Source organism: Kickxella alabastrina, assembly GCF_025024165.1.
Source record: "Kickxella alabastrina strain RSA 675 chromosome Unknown BX661scaffold_6, whole genome shotgun sequence".
Taxonomy (NCBI): Eukaryota; Fungi; Kickxellomycota; class Kickxellomycetes; order Kickxellales; family Kickxellaceae; genus Kickxella; species Kickxella alabastrina.
Genome location: NW_026251477.1, coordinates 23362 through 37242, shown reverse-complemented (window position 1 = coordinate 37242; position 13881 = coordinate 23362). Strand labels below are relative to the sequence as shown.

General features: G+C 55.2%; 2 protein-coding genes across 2 annotated transcripts; both read left to right on the top strand.

Moving 5' to 3' along the window:
* Positions 1 to 19: 19 nt before the first annotated feature.
* Positions 20 to 4065, top strand: BX661DRAFT_179369 (uncharacterized protein). The gene has a single exon (XM_051535171.1). It carries the CDS (start codon positions 91 to 93, stop codon positions 3955 to 3957), a length of 3867 nt encoding a protein of 1288 aa, XP_051392928.1. The 5' UTR covers positions 20 to 90; the 3' UTR covers positions 3958 to 4065.
* Positions 4066 to 5001: 936 nt separating this feature from the next.
* On the top strand, positions 5002 to 6578 carry BX661DRAFT_179368 (uncharacterized protein). The gene has a single exon (XM_051535170.1). The coding sequence runs from the start codon at positions 5422 to 5424 to the stop codon at positions 6499 to 6501; it is 1080 nt and encodes a 359-aa protein (XP_051392927.1). The 5' UTR covers positions 5002 to 5421; the 3' UTR covers positions 6502 to 6578.
* The last annotated feature ends 7303 nt before the right edge of the window (positions 6579 to 13881 follow it).

Below are 13881 nucleotides of genomic sequence, written 5' to 3'. Positions count from 1 at the left end.
GGCTGCATGTATCTCCGCTCTCTCCCTCTCTCTTTTGGCTTGAATCTCTTTTAAACACGTTAATTCAATACACTTCTACCTGTTTCACAAATGCTGGTGCTTCCGCGGCGTTACGTCCGCGGCATGCTGCCTCTCAGCGGGCTCTCGCTCCTTCTGCTTATCCTATACTCCAACCAAGCGGTCCTGCCTTTCAATAAGCCGGCGTGGATGCCGCTTTTCGGCGAGCCGACACCGCCGACGTCGCGCGACCTGCCTCGCCATCACGCACCATTGCCGCGCAATCTCACCCTGCACCTGGTGGCGCACAGCCACTCGGACATTGGGTGGAACTTCAGTTTCCAGGAGTACTACGACCGGTCGGTGCACAGCGTTATGCGCCAGGTGGTTGTGCAGTTGTGGAAGAACGCGCGGCGGCGCTTCACGTGGGGCGACCTGGCGTTCCTCGACCTGTGGATGGACCACGAGGGCGACCAGCCCAACAACGTTCTGCGCGGGCCGGCTGCCCGCTTGACTTGGCGGCAGCTGGTGCGGCGGCTGATAGAGCTGGGCCGGCTGGACGTCGTCGGCGGCACGTATGTCAGCCCGGACGAGGGCCTGGTGTCGTGGTGGGCGAACACAGCCATCGTCGACATCGGCCACCGCACCCTCGCAAAGCACTTCAACGCAACAACGGGCGTGGGCTGGCAAGTGGACAACTTTGGCCACTTTGGGGCCACCCCGCATTTGCTGGCAAGCTCCGGGTACTCCCGAATGGTCCTCGGCCGCATGGCATTCCGCGACCTCTACGAGTTCCGATCACGAGCGCAGCTGCAGTTCCTGTGGCAGTCCGCTGCTGCTGGGCACCAGAAGGCCCGGCTGCTGACGCATTTCCTCTCGACACACTATGGGTATTTCAGCAAGGCGTTCTACTTTGACCGCACGGACAAATGCGACGCCGATGCGCTGCGGCAGGAGCTTGTGCGGTATGGGCGGCGCCAGGTTGCGCAGTACCCGGGGCATGGCCATGTGATGGTGATGATGGGCGATGACTTTGCGTATGTGCACGCTGCGCGGTCGTTTGCGTGCCTGGACCGGCTCGTGGGCGATGACGCGGCAATGGGCGTGAGTGTCCGGTACTCGACGCCGTCCGAGTACTTCGACGCCGTGCAGCCGTTCCTCAGGGCGATGGATGCAAGAGCCGGCGGGGGCAAGGGCGGGCTGCGGCTGCACTCCGGCGACTTTTACCCGTACCAGGACCGGCCCTACGAGCAGTACTGGAGCGGCATCCTGGCCACGCGCCCGTACCTCAAGTGGCTCGTCCGCCACACCGAGCACGCAGTGCAGCATGCCGAGCAGCTGCTGGCCGCCTGGAATTTCAACCATCCGCCGGGTGGCCTGGCTGGTGGGCTTGAGGACCACTTGGAGTTTGCGCGCAAGCAGGTGGCCATCGGCTACCACCACGACGCCATCACCGGCACTTGCACCGAGCAGACCTTCCACGACTACGCACGCCGCCTACGCGCCGCCTCGCGCATCGCCCTGCGGCTCTCCCACCACCTGCTCAGCCACGGCGCAGCCAACGAAACCCTCGTCCACAAGCAGCTTCTCAGCGACCGCACAGCCGAGGACAGCGGGGTTTCCCGTGCTGGCTGGGGCGCGTACAGCACAGCGGCGCAGCCCGAGGACGAGCAGCGGATTGGCGCCCTCGACGGCGTGCACATCCATCCGCGCGACCATTTGGAGGTGCCCCCGGAGCTGTGCTCCTCCTCTCCCCCCTCTGGGCTGCAGCAGGCGTGTGTGGGCGCGCGAATTGTTGTGTCCAACGCCGGGCTGTTGTCTGCTCAGGACCAGGTTGTGCGCATGCGCCTGCATACCCTGGACGCTGCCCTGGTGGACACCGAGTCCGGACAAAGGCTTGTGCCTGCTGACGTTGATGTGGTTGAGGATGGGCAGGGGTTTAGTGTGGCGTTTTTGGCGCGTCAGTTGCCGCCGCTTGGATCCCGCGCCTACCACCTTGTCGGCACCGCCGCCGATAGCTCTGCTGCCGGTAGCCCTGCTGCCGGTAGCCCTGCTGCCGATAGCTCTGCTGCTGCCGGCAATTCCAACGATACGCTGCGCAGTTGCCTGCGGCCCCCCACCGCCAATGCTGCTGCCGGTGGAGTCTCGGGTGTGTTGCTGCAAAAGAACGGCACCCGCGTGCACCTCTCAATCATCAGCAACCGCGTACGCATTGCCGTCCGCCATCAGAGCGGCGTGGAGCGCGTGGTTTGGCATGAGTTGCGCCAGTACTTTGCCAACCCGCAGGTGCAGGCATCTGGCGCCTACATTATGCACTCATTCATGCTGATGTACGGCATTGTCTTTTATGTGTTTGCCTGTGCGCTGTGCGCTGGGCTTGGCTGCGCCCAGGCTGCTCGGAAGTATCCAAAGCTTGCGTGGCTGCAGGGTCCGGACGTGGCAGGTGCGCTGCGGCGGGGCTGCCGGGGTGGGGAGCGAGCGGGTAAGGGGTGTTGGTTGGAGCTGGACAGACTGGGCGCAGGGCCGGGGCTGAGGGGCGACTCGGAGGACAGCGGTCGCTCGCTGGTTGGCGTTGCTGAGGAGGAGGAGGAAAAGGCAAAAGAGAGGCCTCGCGACCGTAGCAGCAGCATTGGCAGCAACGGGATCAGCGCTCTTGCCCTGGGGCTTGCGACCGGGCTCCTGTTTACCTACGCGGTGGCACAAAAGGCCAGCATCGACCTGCTAACAGAATGGACCACAGGGGCGCCTAGCCTCGTTTGGCTGGCAATCCCGGCCTTCCTCTACGCACACACGCTCTCTAGCGCGTTGCGGTGGCCCCCAGGCACCGCCTCCTTGTTCATCGCCGCCGCCGCATTGGCCACCGCCCTGGCGCTCTTCCGCTTCCCCACGTGGCAGTCGCGGCCGCTGCACCGCGCAGCCGACCCACCGATGCGCTTTACTGTGGACCACGGCGTGCTCTGCGACACCGCGCGCGTGGCCATTGGGCCCATCGGGACCATCGGCACCGTTGCGTATGCTTTGTGCATGGACCACGCGCCGCTGCTGCGCGTCACCGCCCTGGTGTCTGCTGGGCGCAACCGCGAGCTCGTCGGCCAGTTCCGCCTCGAAACTACGCCTACCAGCCTCGGCAGCGCCCTGGGCAACGTCCTGGCCAGCGGGTGTCGCTTCAGTATTTTTGACGGTATTGCTGTGACCCACCGCCAGTACAGTCGGTGGACGCCGGTGCCCGGAAACTACTACCCGGTGGTGTCGCACGTGGCGCTGCGGGACATGCCGCTGACCCTGCATGCGCGCCAGCCAATGGGGGTTACGTGCGTTGCCCCAAACACTCTGGAGCTCATGATGCACCGGAGCATGGAGGGGAACGACTTTCGTGGCTTGGTCCGGCCCTTGGTCGACGATGTGCCGGTGGCCGTGACACATTTTGTTGATTTTGGGGCTGATCCCACCGAGGTGCTGCCGAGAAATGAGCGGATCAACTCGCCGCCGCTGGCCTTTGTTATGCCAATGGGGGCGGCGGTGGATTCCTCAGAGCCTGCATCTTCTGATTTATCAGCGACAACATCCCCCTCTTCCTTCTCGTCCTCGGGGCTGTTGCGGCATTTGCGCTTTGTTGGCGCATACGCTGTCGATTCGCAGTCCGACAATATTGCCCCAGGGCTTTCCGGCAATACAGCCACCCTGCTACCACCACTGCAGGGTGTGGCTATGTACGTGCGCATCCAGGCTTTGCCTTCGGCACCGCCCGGTGGGGTCGCCGTTCTCGCTGTGGATTTGCTCCGTGAGCTTGGTTTGCTGGGAAACTCTGACGCTAAGTATTTGTCCACGTATGTGGTTGTTGGCGGTGATTGGTCGATTGCTCCATTGAGTACAAGGAAGAGAACGGAGACTAAGGTGAATCATGTTATGTTGATGCCTGGGGAACAGAAACTGTTCAAATTTACCAAAACTTTTATGTAATAAAAAATGTTCTATTTTGCTTATTGCTTGATGGTCTTTATCTAATTTGTTTATTGTGAGCAAGATCCACGATCTTCGACACGACCCAAATAAAAAATAACAACAGCAACAATATTAAAAAGAAGTTGATCCGCAGTGACGATTTTTAGTCCGATACCCAATCAATTTCAAGTGAATGGAATCATCAGAGTATAATTTTTTTAAAATAAACATAAACTAAATATTGGATCCGTAAACATATTACACGCATATCCCCCTTTTTTAAAATAGAAACCAATTATTCTCTTACAAGAATAAAATAAATAAAAACTTTTTACTCTCCACATGTGAATTTTCATGCATCAATTGGTTTATTCGCTTTTATAATATGCGGCGCACTGAAGAAGAAGAAAAAAGGGCGCACTGTGCAGACTGAACCTAAAAAAAACAAAAAACATGGAATTTTTAGAATATGCAGCCGCTATGTCATTTGCTGCAGCTTGTGCATTCTCTGCATTCTCTGCATTCTCTGCATTTTCTGCATTTTGGCAAAAATAAAAAACAATTACTTTTTTGCCCACACAAAAAACTCTGATGTTTCTATTCGTTAAGTGGCGGTCACTGAATTGAGAAGAAGCCAACTACAAGTCTGTGGTGTCCTTGCATAACCTTTTTACTGTCATTTCCCTGATGTGAATGGTATTCCTCACAGGTTTTATAAAGAGTGGAGAGACTGGGTTTTTCTTTTTTTAAATCTGCATTCAGCCAACGACTCAACCCCAAAAACTATGCATGAATTAAAGAAAAGCGGAATATAAAAAATAAATAAAAAATATTGGTCGTACAAGCTCAATGCTCCGCTCTGCACATCTTTTTTTTATTCTCCTTTGAAAGTTGGATTTTCCCCCCTTATTTAAAAACCTTCCCTCCCCTCCCCCAAAAACCCGTCCAATTCTTTTTTAGGAAAATCTAATAAAAAAAAGATATTTTTCTTCTTTTTTCAATCAACTATAACGCTATAACACTAACATTAATCCGAATATTTTCTTTTCAGCATCATCATTATCAAACAACAAAAACAACAAAAACAACAACAAAAAGGAAACAATATAAATATTATATCTTTTTTCTCTTTCCCCTTTTTCAACTTTCAATCGCTTCTTTTTTTTATCTATACATTCTTTCTATTTTCTCTCCCCTCTCCCTCCCTCCACCTCTCTTCCCTCTTTTTTATTCTTATTATTTCATTCCTTTTCTTTCACGCCCCCCTCTCCCCTTCTTCTTTTTTAGACATATCCTCCTCCATTTACGCATACCGTCACGCTACACTATAAATTAAACTTCATTCATTCATTCTACTTTTATACTCATACGCTCTTTTCTTCCATTTTTCTTCCTTTCTTTCAAAAAAACCCCCTCTCTCTATTTCTATCGCTTTACCTCTTTCCACACAAACATTCGAGTTCACAGACCAAAATTCAGGCAATGTTGGTTAACACTTCCGAACAACAGGCGCATCACCACGCGACAGCAAAATGCCTACGCGCCACAGCCTCAGAACCGCCACAGTTATCATCTAGACCGCCGCCACCAGCACACCTGTTCTGCTCCACAATGACAGTGATGATGATCAACAGCAGCATATTCACACGCTTCCTCCTGCCCACCCGGCTATTCGCATCCGCAATACTCCCACTGTCACTGTCGCCAGAATCCACAGCAACAACAACAGCAACAGCTTCATCCTTGACGTCCATCACTAAATATCTCTGGGCATCCCTGTGTTCTGCATGCAAATGGGCTTCGACAGCTGCCACAACCAGCCAGATCAACGACAGCAATAGCAGCAGCAGCAGCATACTCGGCAGTGAATTACACACTTCTCCACCAGAATACTCCTCCGACCTTAAATACGGCTTCCTACAGGGAACATTCGGGCTCCCCTATGGCGGGTACATAGTGAGGCCGGCTTACGGACTGCGCACAACACTAACATTGACGGACTCCGCCAGCATGTTCAGCGTCTTCGGCACTAAGCAGGAGATAATATCCTACCTGCGGTCCATGCAAACCATGGTGTTTACAAAAATGACTGCGCGCACATACACCAGCGACATTGTCGTCGAACTGTACCGCACAACTGAGCATAATCAAATGACCCTTTTGCGCAGACTGTTGGATTTCTCACCGCAGAGGCAGTTAGTTATACGGGCGGGGAGATCATTTACGCCGTCGGATTTTAAACCCTTGGTCAGAATCCAGGCACCGCAAGGCTTGAGACTGTGCGAGATTGCGGGAATTCTAGAGGATACCGCTGGGGGAGCGGCTGCGGCTGCGGTGGCTCCGTTGGGTGGGAAAAAATTTGCTGTTAATTTGACCAGGGATAAGGAGCTGAATATTAGAGTCATGGGAAGATTGCGATCTGCTTCTTCTTCTGTTGCGCTTCTGGGTGGTCGAGATGAAGGATCGCTTGCATGCTTTGATGCTTCTTCTTCTGACTGTGCTGCGCTTTTGCCGCCTTATGAAATATGCCTAAATGGATTACCACCTGCTTATTCTTTGTGAATAAAAAAATAGGATGTGTTGTGTTTTCTTGGTTTCTTTATTTGTCTTTACCTTTGTTTTATTTGTCTAATTTAACAAACAATTATATTATTGCTTTTTAATTACAAAAGAGTACTTTAAAAATGTTTGGTTTTTTTATATTTTTTTTACAGAATTACTTTTTCTTTGGTGGAGTATAGTTTACTATTTTTAATTCCGTATTGATAAAGTAATAAAACTTGCAATTCGGGTTAGTACTAAACTCAACCAGTTTTCTACTTTTTATCTGCTCTAGTTCCTCACGTTTCTTTTCAATACTTTTGAAATTTCCCGGTCTGATTTCAAAAGTATGTGTTAACGTTTTTATCTTTTCAGCTTTTTCATTTGCCGATATAATGCCCAACGACTTGATCCATTGGTCTGTAAGCTTGTCCACTTGTTTGAGCATCCATTCGATAGTATGCCTGCTGTTGTTGATAGTGTGAGTGACTTTGGGGAGTCCCTCGAATGAAATATTCAGTTTCATTGATGTACAGAATTAATTGATGCAAAAAAAGATGGAGGGGTTATTTTCTTGTTGGAACTATATTTTTTTTAATTCTTGTCCAATATATTCATTTCGCTCTCGTTTTTATACTAAAAAACAGAATTTTTTTTGCAGGTGCTATGCTTCTTGTTATTGTTGCGCAGACTGAAGATATGGAAGCAGATGTTGAGGTCGAGAACCGCGAAACAAGTTCCCACCTGCGCGCTGATCGATAGGACGCTAATTGGATAATGCAGGTGTAAATCAGGGAGGCATCACACTGATGCCCAAACATGCCCCCCATCCTGTAATGCACACGCATAAGCGTACACGCACGAAAACCACAACATCGACTTGCCAAGATACCGGTCTACTCGCAGAAGATCCAGTTCTCACCAACGGAGCGCACAATGGACAATGTGCACGACAAAGGCGACTGGGAACATATATAAGATGAGGCTGGCCCCTAGTAGTACTTTAGAAACATCAGTAATAAAACCTTTTATAAAATCACCCCTAACTTTTAACACTAGACAACTAGTGCTCCTCACACCCCCCTCTTACTATAACAAAATTTATTACTCGCTTACATACATAAAACAAAACAAAAACACAACAATGTCCGTCAGGTCAGACGTGACAATGCAGACTGCAATTCACCCCATACCTCCTGCCACTGCCCCTACTGCCCCTACTGCCCAGCTGACTACCACCTCCTCTGCCCAGACCCCAGCCAAGGCTGCCAAAGAGGAGCTGGACCTGCTCCGAGACTATGCCAAGCGGTTCAATGGCGAAGATATCGGAAATCCAACCAAGCAGTGGATTGCAGGGATCCAAGAGACAATCAACTTCATCTTTACCCGCACTCCTGCAGTAATGATTGTCACAGCACTCCAAAAGCTGCTTGACGGACAAGCTGCCAGACGCATGGGCACCCTAGACGTGAACACACCAGAAGAGTTCTTTGAGAAGCTCCTTGAATGCATCCCGCAAGCAGACTTTGTGGCCAAGGCACACAGCATCGCTGCTGGAGGCCCAGCCAAGGCCTTCAAGAACATCCCTGCAGTGGACAGGGTCAACTATGCGCGCAGGCTCTACAAGGCCATGGGTGGTGGCGACTATGCTGCAGTCACTATCTCACGCCTAGTACATGGCCTTGACACCCGCTCCTGGGCATGTACAGGAAGTGCGCCCAATGATGTCACTGCTGAGACCCTCCTGGACCGACTCAAGGCATTCGAGACAGTCCACAAGATAACCCTACTTTCATATGGCAACAATGACCCAAAAGCCTGAGCGGCTTGGGTATCAGTTACACTATTGGGACAATAAATATGTTTAACTCTACTCAGGCCGCCCTGTGCCATTTTACGAAAATACCCGGTTTCCGCGCACATAATAAGCCAGCAATGGCTGTAGCCGACAATGGCGCTGCTGTCAGCCTGGTCACCATGGCTGCTGCCAAGCGGTTGAAGCTGCGTATCCGCACCAACTCGAGGCCAGACCTGTTCCCCATCTGGTCAGACAAGGCATACCAGAGCATTGGGCGGGCCACCGTCTGCCTGCAGGTCGAGGGTGGCCCAAAGTTCTGGGACGATGCAGTCGTTGTCGACATGAAGGTGCCATGGGAGCTGCTGGTGTCAAACCATGCCCAAGAGGGCCTGGGCATCCGCCTCATGACCCCAGCAATGCGCCGACGCCTTAAGGGCACAGAACGCACCCCTGACCACCCAGACAAACTTCCCGATGGTCCCCGTGCTGTACGCGACTCGGATTATGACACTATGCCAGACCCCACAGTGGCACAAGACCCGCAGATGTTCCCACTAATGGACGGCCCGCCTGATGCGCCCCCGATCAAGGAACCAGTTGTCTCACGCCCAATGCGGGCACGACTAGGCCTACCAACTGGCTATTTTGTTGAAGCGCGCGATGCCGACTTCCACAAGTGGGATGCACTGTATCCAGCAGTGACGACGGAAAATGTTGCTAGCCGCACAACGGATCAGTGCACCACGGACGAGCTCCACAAATCCCTGCTAAAGACCCTTATGACTGCTGCTGGCGCCCTACGTGAGTACCCGAGTGGCTGCCCGCCGCCAGCAGCCTATGCGCCCATCCGACCCCCAATGCGCACAAACGCGTGCCCCCTGTACACCGTCCAACACACACTCAGCGAGCCTGCTCACAAGGCCCGAAACTCTTTCGTTGCCAACCGGCTCAAGTATGGAATAGACGGTCCATCGGTTGCATTCGCCCAGGTCCCTGTGTTCTCCAAAGTTAAGCCGAACTCGACGGACAGGCGTGTGCTGTTCGACGACTCAGCAAACAACTCGTTACATATGCTGAGCGTTGGAATGCAGCTGCCGACGCCAGTCGAGCGCATTATGTTCCTGCGTGATGCCAAGCTGATCTCGTCAGTTGACATGGCATCGTTCTTTACGCAGCTGCGCCTGGCAGAGGACGTCGCAGACTTCTGGACCTATGACGGGGGCAGCGCAGGCAAGGTACGCAACCTACGCATGGTGCAGGGAAACTCCGAATCCCCTGCCATTGCCCAGGCCTTCCTGACCCATGTTCTGTCCGGCGTGCCAGAGCTGCGGCCACGTCTGATGGTCTACATTGATAATGTTTACCTAAAGTCGACCACCGGCAATGAGACTGATCACATCCACGATATAGGGCTGTTTGCTCGGTGTCTGGCCCGTGCGAATGTCACGATTAACATGTCCAAATCACTGTGGTGCGCGACTACAGGCGTAGAGATCTTGGGGCGTCGGTGGTCCGCCGACCGGACATGGCAGGCCTTTGACCACCGAGTGGAAACAATGCGAGCACTGGAGATGCCGACGACGGTCGCAGGCATCCGGCGTCTGTGCGGCGGCATTAACGCAATTGCAGAGCATATGGAATGGATCCAGATCATCCTAGCTCCCTTCTACCAGATGGTGGGCAAGACGCGGTTGACGAAAGACGACATCAGATCACTACAGGAGCCCTGGCATGCGCTTAAGCAGGCACTGCTCGACGTTCGACACCTCTACATACCCCCGCCTGGAGCACCGCTGGTACTGCGCACTGATGCTGCGGGCGCCGGTGTGGGTGCCGTGCTACTGGCCCAGCGCTCTGACGACCCTGAGGACCTGGCGCCGGTATGCTACTTCTCACGGGCATTTGGAGGCATGCAAGGGAGGAAACACTCAACCTGGCGCGAGGCGTGCGCTGTGTACGAAGCTGTGAAGCACTTCTATGCGTACCTTGATGGGTGTGCAAACTTGAGGATCGAAACGGACTGCGGCACGGTGGTCTCGCTGTTCGCGCACAAGACCACCAACGACGCCGACCCCCTGGCGCAATTCAAGCTTGGCCTCAGCGAGCTTGGCATAAAGAAGCACATGATCGTCCACCGCCCTGGAGAACTGCAGCAGACCGCCGACTGGCTATCACGCGCAAAAGAGTTCCTGCGCCCGCAAAAGAAAAAGACACTGGGCAATGTAGATGATGATGAGGTAAACACCCTTGTCAACCCAGCGACCGAGACAGTTGGGGGCGAGTATGTCTACACAATTGGCGCCATGGATTTCGAGGGCGACCAATTCACACGCGAATCAAATGGCGAGAGGGTGGCCTATTGCATCGGGGCCTTTGCAGCAGTAACCCCAATCGTCTATGCCAATGGCGACGAGCCCGACGCACTTCCCAACGGCGGCACCATGAGGAACAACCCCATGACCGCCGCTGCCCCCATGCAAACTATAGCGGCCCGTACACGCTCAGCCAACCGAGCGCAGACCATCCAGCAGACCAAGCCCCAGCGCAAGGCAAGCAACCCCGTCCTCGGCCAGGCCACAATGCCGCAGACGGCCCATACAACGCCCCCTGTGAGCGGGGCTCGTAAGCGCGGCAGGCCACGGCGTGAGGGACAGACCATCACTGCATCAACTTCACCCACACCCCCAGCAGACCTGCCTCGCAAGCGTGGCCGTCCCAGGCGTAAGCCAGTGGAGGCGCCAGCAGCAGCTACGGTGACTCCAGACGTACCACAGGCCAAATCCCCGGCAGCAGAGCCCCCAGTGGCGACGCGGCGTGGGCGCGGTAGACCCAGACGCAGTGCACAGACAACAGACATGGCACCCGAGCAGGAGCCGGCATTGCCGGTGGCGCTCAACACACCCGTCCGGCACAAGCGCGGCAGACTGAGGCATGCCGTACAGGGGGCAACAGTTACCCCCACCCCTGCGCCCGAGCCGACCCCTATGCCTGCACCTGACCCAGCTACTACCCTGCCCGTGGCGCCGACACCGGCATCCATGAGCCAGCAGTTCGCAAGAATCGCGTCTGCGCTAGAGGACTTACCGAATGTCGCGGACTTTCTGCACTGCCAGGATGACGATGCTGAGATCCAGTCCTGGATCAAGCTGTGCAAACAACGCGAGGCACTCAACGGTCCGACAACTCCCGAATACAATGTCGTCAGCAAGAAGGCCTTGCGTGACGGGCGATTGTACGCCCTGGCCCCCAGTGACACGCCCGGGCCAGTAGGCATGTGGGTGCCCATACTGACGCGTGAGGCGGCGCGAGACTTTGTACGCAAGGCACACCAGGCCCTGGCACACGCTGGGTACAAGCGGACCCTCGACTTCGTGCGCGAGCTGATTACATGTCCGGGCCTGGGCACAGTGGTAGAAAGTCTGACAAAGTGCTGTCACACCTGCCAGATGACAGCGATCCAGAAAAAGTCACACACACCCAAGATCATGTCGTACATTGCAAAGCCGCTCGAACATGTCTACATCGACTTGCTACACATTGGGGACAGAGGAGAAGCACCTCAGGATGCGTTAGTAGCAGTTGACAGTGCGAGCGGGTTCATGCAGATCTATGCAGTGGACGACACAACAACAGCAACACTCACCGATGTCCTTGAGAGCGAGTGGTTTGGCACCTACGGAAAGCCAAAATATCTCACGTCGGACAACGGCCCGCAGCTCGTGTCCCATGACTTTGAGGACTTCCTGAGCAGGGAGGGCGTGACGCACATCACAACCGCCCAGTACCATGCTCAGTCTGACTTGGCTGAGGCCGCAGTCAAGAAATTCAAGCAGTCATTGCGATGCTGTTTCACCGATCAGCCGGACGAGGAGGGCTGGACGCAGCACATCCCGCGCATTGTAGCTGCACACGCCTGTACGCGCTCGGAGGCCATCGCCAACACCCCGGCGGCAGTTTTCTTCGGCGAGCCTGCGGTGCGTGTAGCGACAGCATACGCCCAGTTCCCTGAGGGTGAGAGCCCCCCAGTGAGGAGGAGATCACCGAGATGATACGTGAGCAAGCAGCTGAGCACCGCAAAATGGTCCGCCAGCGTGCCAACGCCAGGGACAACAGAGGCATCGACCCCATCTGGTTTGAGCCGGGTGAGTGGGTGACCTGCCGTGCACTCCCCAAGGCCAGCTCAGTGGCAGATCAGTTTGCACGCCGCCTGGGTCCGTTCCGAGTCGTGTCGCGGCACAAGACCTCCTACCACCTGGCCTATGCTGACGGCAAGCCCTTCCATCGCATTGTACCAGGCGACGCGATCACGCGGTACCACCATGGAGCCTCAGAACGGATCGCGGAGATCGCCCGCAGATCAGAGCCATCAGGCTCAGAGTGGACGGACTCAGAGTGGGCGACCAGCGAGTACGGGGACGGCGGCACGGGCCTCGGCGGGGGCAGCCCAGGGCCGTCGGCACCGCGCCCAAGAGCATACGCTCAAATGCCCGAAGCTAGGGCCCAAATGCTGATATCCCTCCCGTCGGACCCGGGCTACTCATGGCCGGAGACGCCGGCGGTTGGTTCCCCGCCCGAGTCACATGTACAGTTCATGGGCCAGGCCCACCCCAGGATATTCGCGCCCTGGCACCCAACCACACTCGAAGAGGAAGAGGAGGATGCCCCTCAAGTCGCTTTGGAGCCCGCACACATTAGGGTGGGACCATTCACACCACCCCCACAGTCGCCGGGCTCGCCGGACAGCATGGACAACAGCGAAGCAAGATCCTTCCTGACAGAGATCCGCCACCAGCCAGCAGGCAGACTAGAGGTCCCAACAGCCCAAGTGGTCGCTGAGGACGTATCCGAAATGGAGGATGATGGCGACGGCGACAGTACCGGGCCCTACGAGGGACTGCTTGCAAGAGCCGCTGAAGAGCCATATGTGGATGAGCATGACACTGAGAGTGAAGAAGAGGAAGAAGAAGAATACGTGAACGACAGCCGAGACGATAGTGAAGATGTGGCTGGCGGGGCTCTCGTTTCCGACGAGGACGGCAGCACAGCCCCAGAAGGCGAGGACGCTCAAGTCATGGGACACACGCGGGCCTACGATCAGGTGATTGTGACACGGCCCGCGGGTGCACTGCTGACCAGGAAACCGGCTCTGCCGACAGCTGAGATCGTGCCCGGCCGGCCGGTCAAGAGAAGTCGAGCGCTCACGGAGGCAGGCTCGGAGGGCGTGCAGCACCACCCGGATGGCCGGGAGGCACTGCCCATATATGACCAGTCACCCTCCCCCCGAGCCGAGCCAGGCGGCTAAGGTCCGACGTATTCCACGAGCAGAATGAGACCGCCGCTGGCGACACTGGTCTTGACGTTTTTGTTGCGCAGACTGAAGATATGGAAGCAGATGTTGAGGTCGAGAACCGCGAAACAAGTTCCCACCTGCGCGCTGATCGATAGGACGCTAATTGGATAATGCAGGTGTAAATCAGGGAGGCATCACACTGATGCCCAAACATGCCCCCCATCCTGTAATGCACACGCATAAGCGTACACGCACGAAAACCACAACATCGACTTGCCAAGATACCGGTCTACTCGCAGAAGATCCAGTTCTC

Bases quoted from the DNA above. Each gene is read 5' to 3' on its own strand.
- BX661DRAFT_179368 (XM_051535170.1), top strand. From the start codon at position 5,422: ATGTTGGTTAACACTTCCGAACAACAGGCGCATCACCACGCGACAGCA.
- BX661DRAFT_179369 (XM_051535171.1), top strand. From the start codon at position 91: ATGCTGGTGCTTCCGCGGCGTTACGTCCGCGGCATGCTGCCTCTCAGC.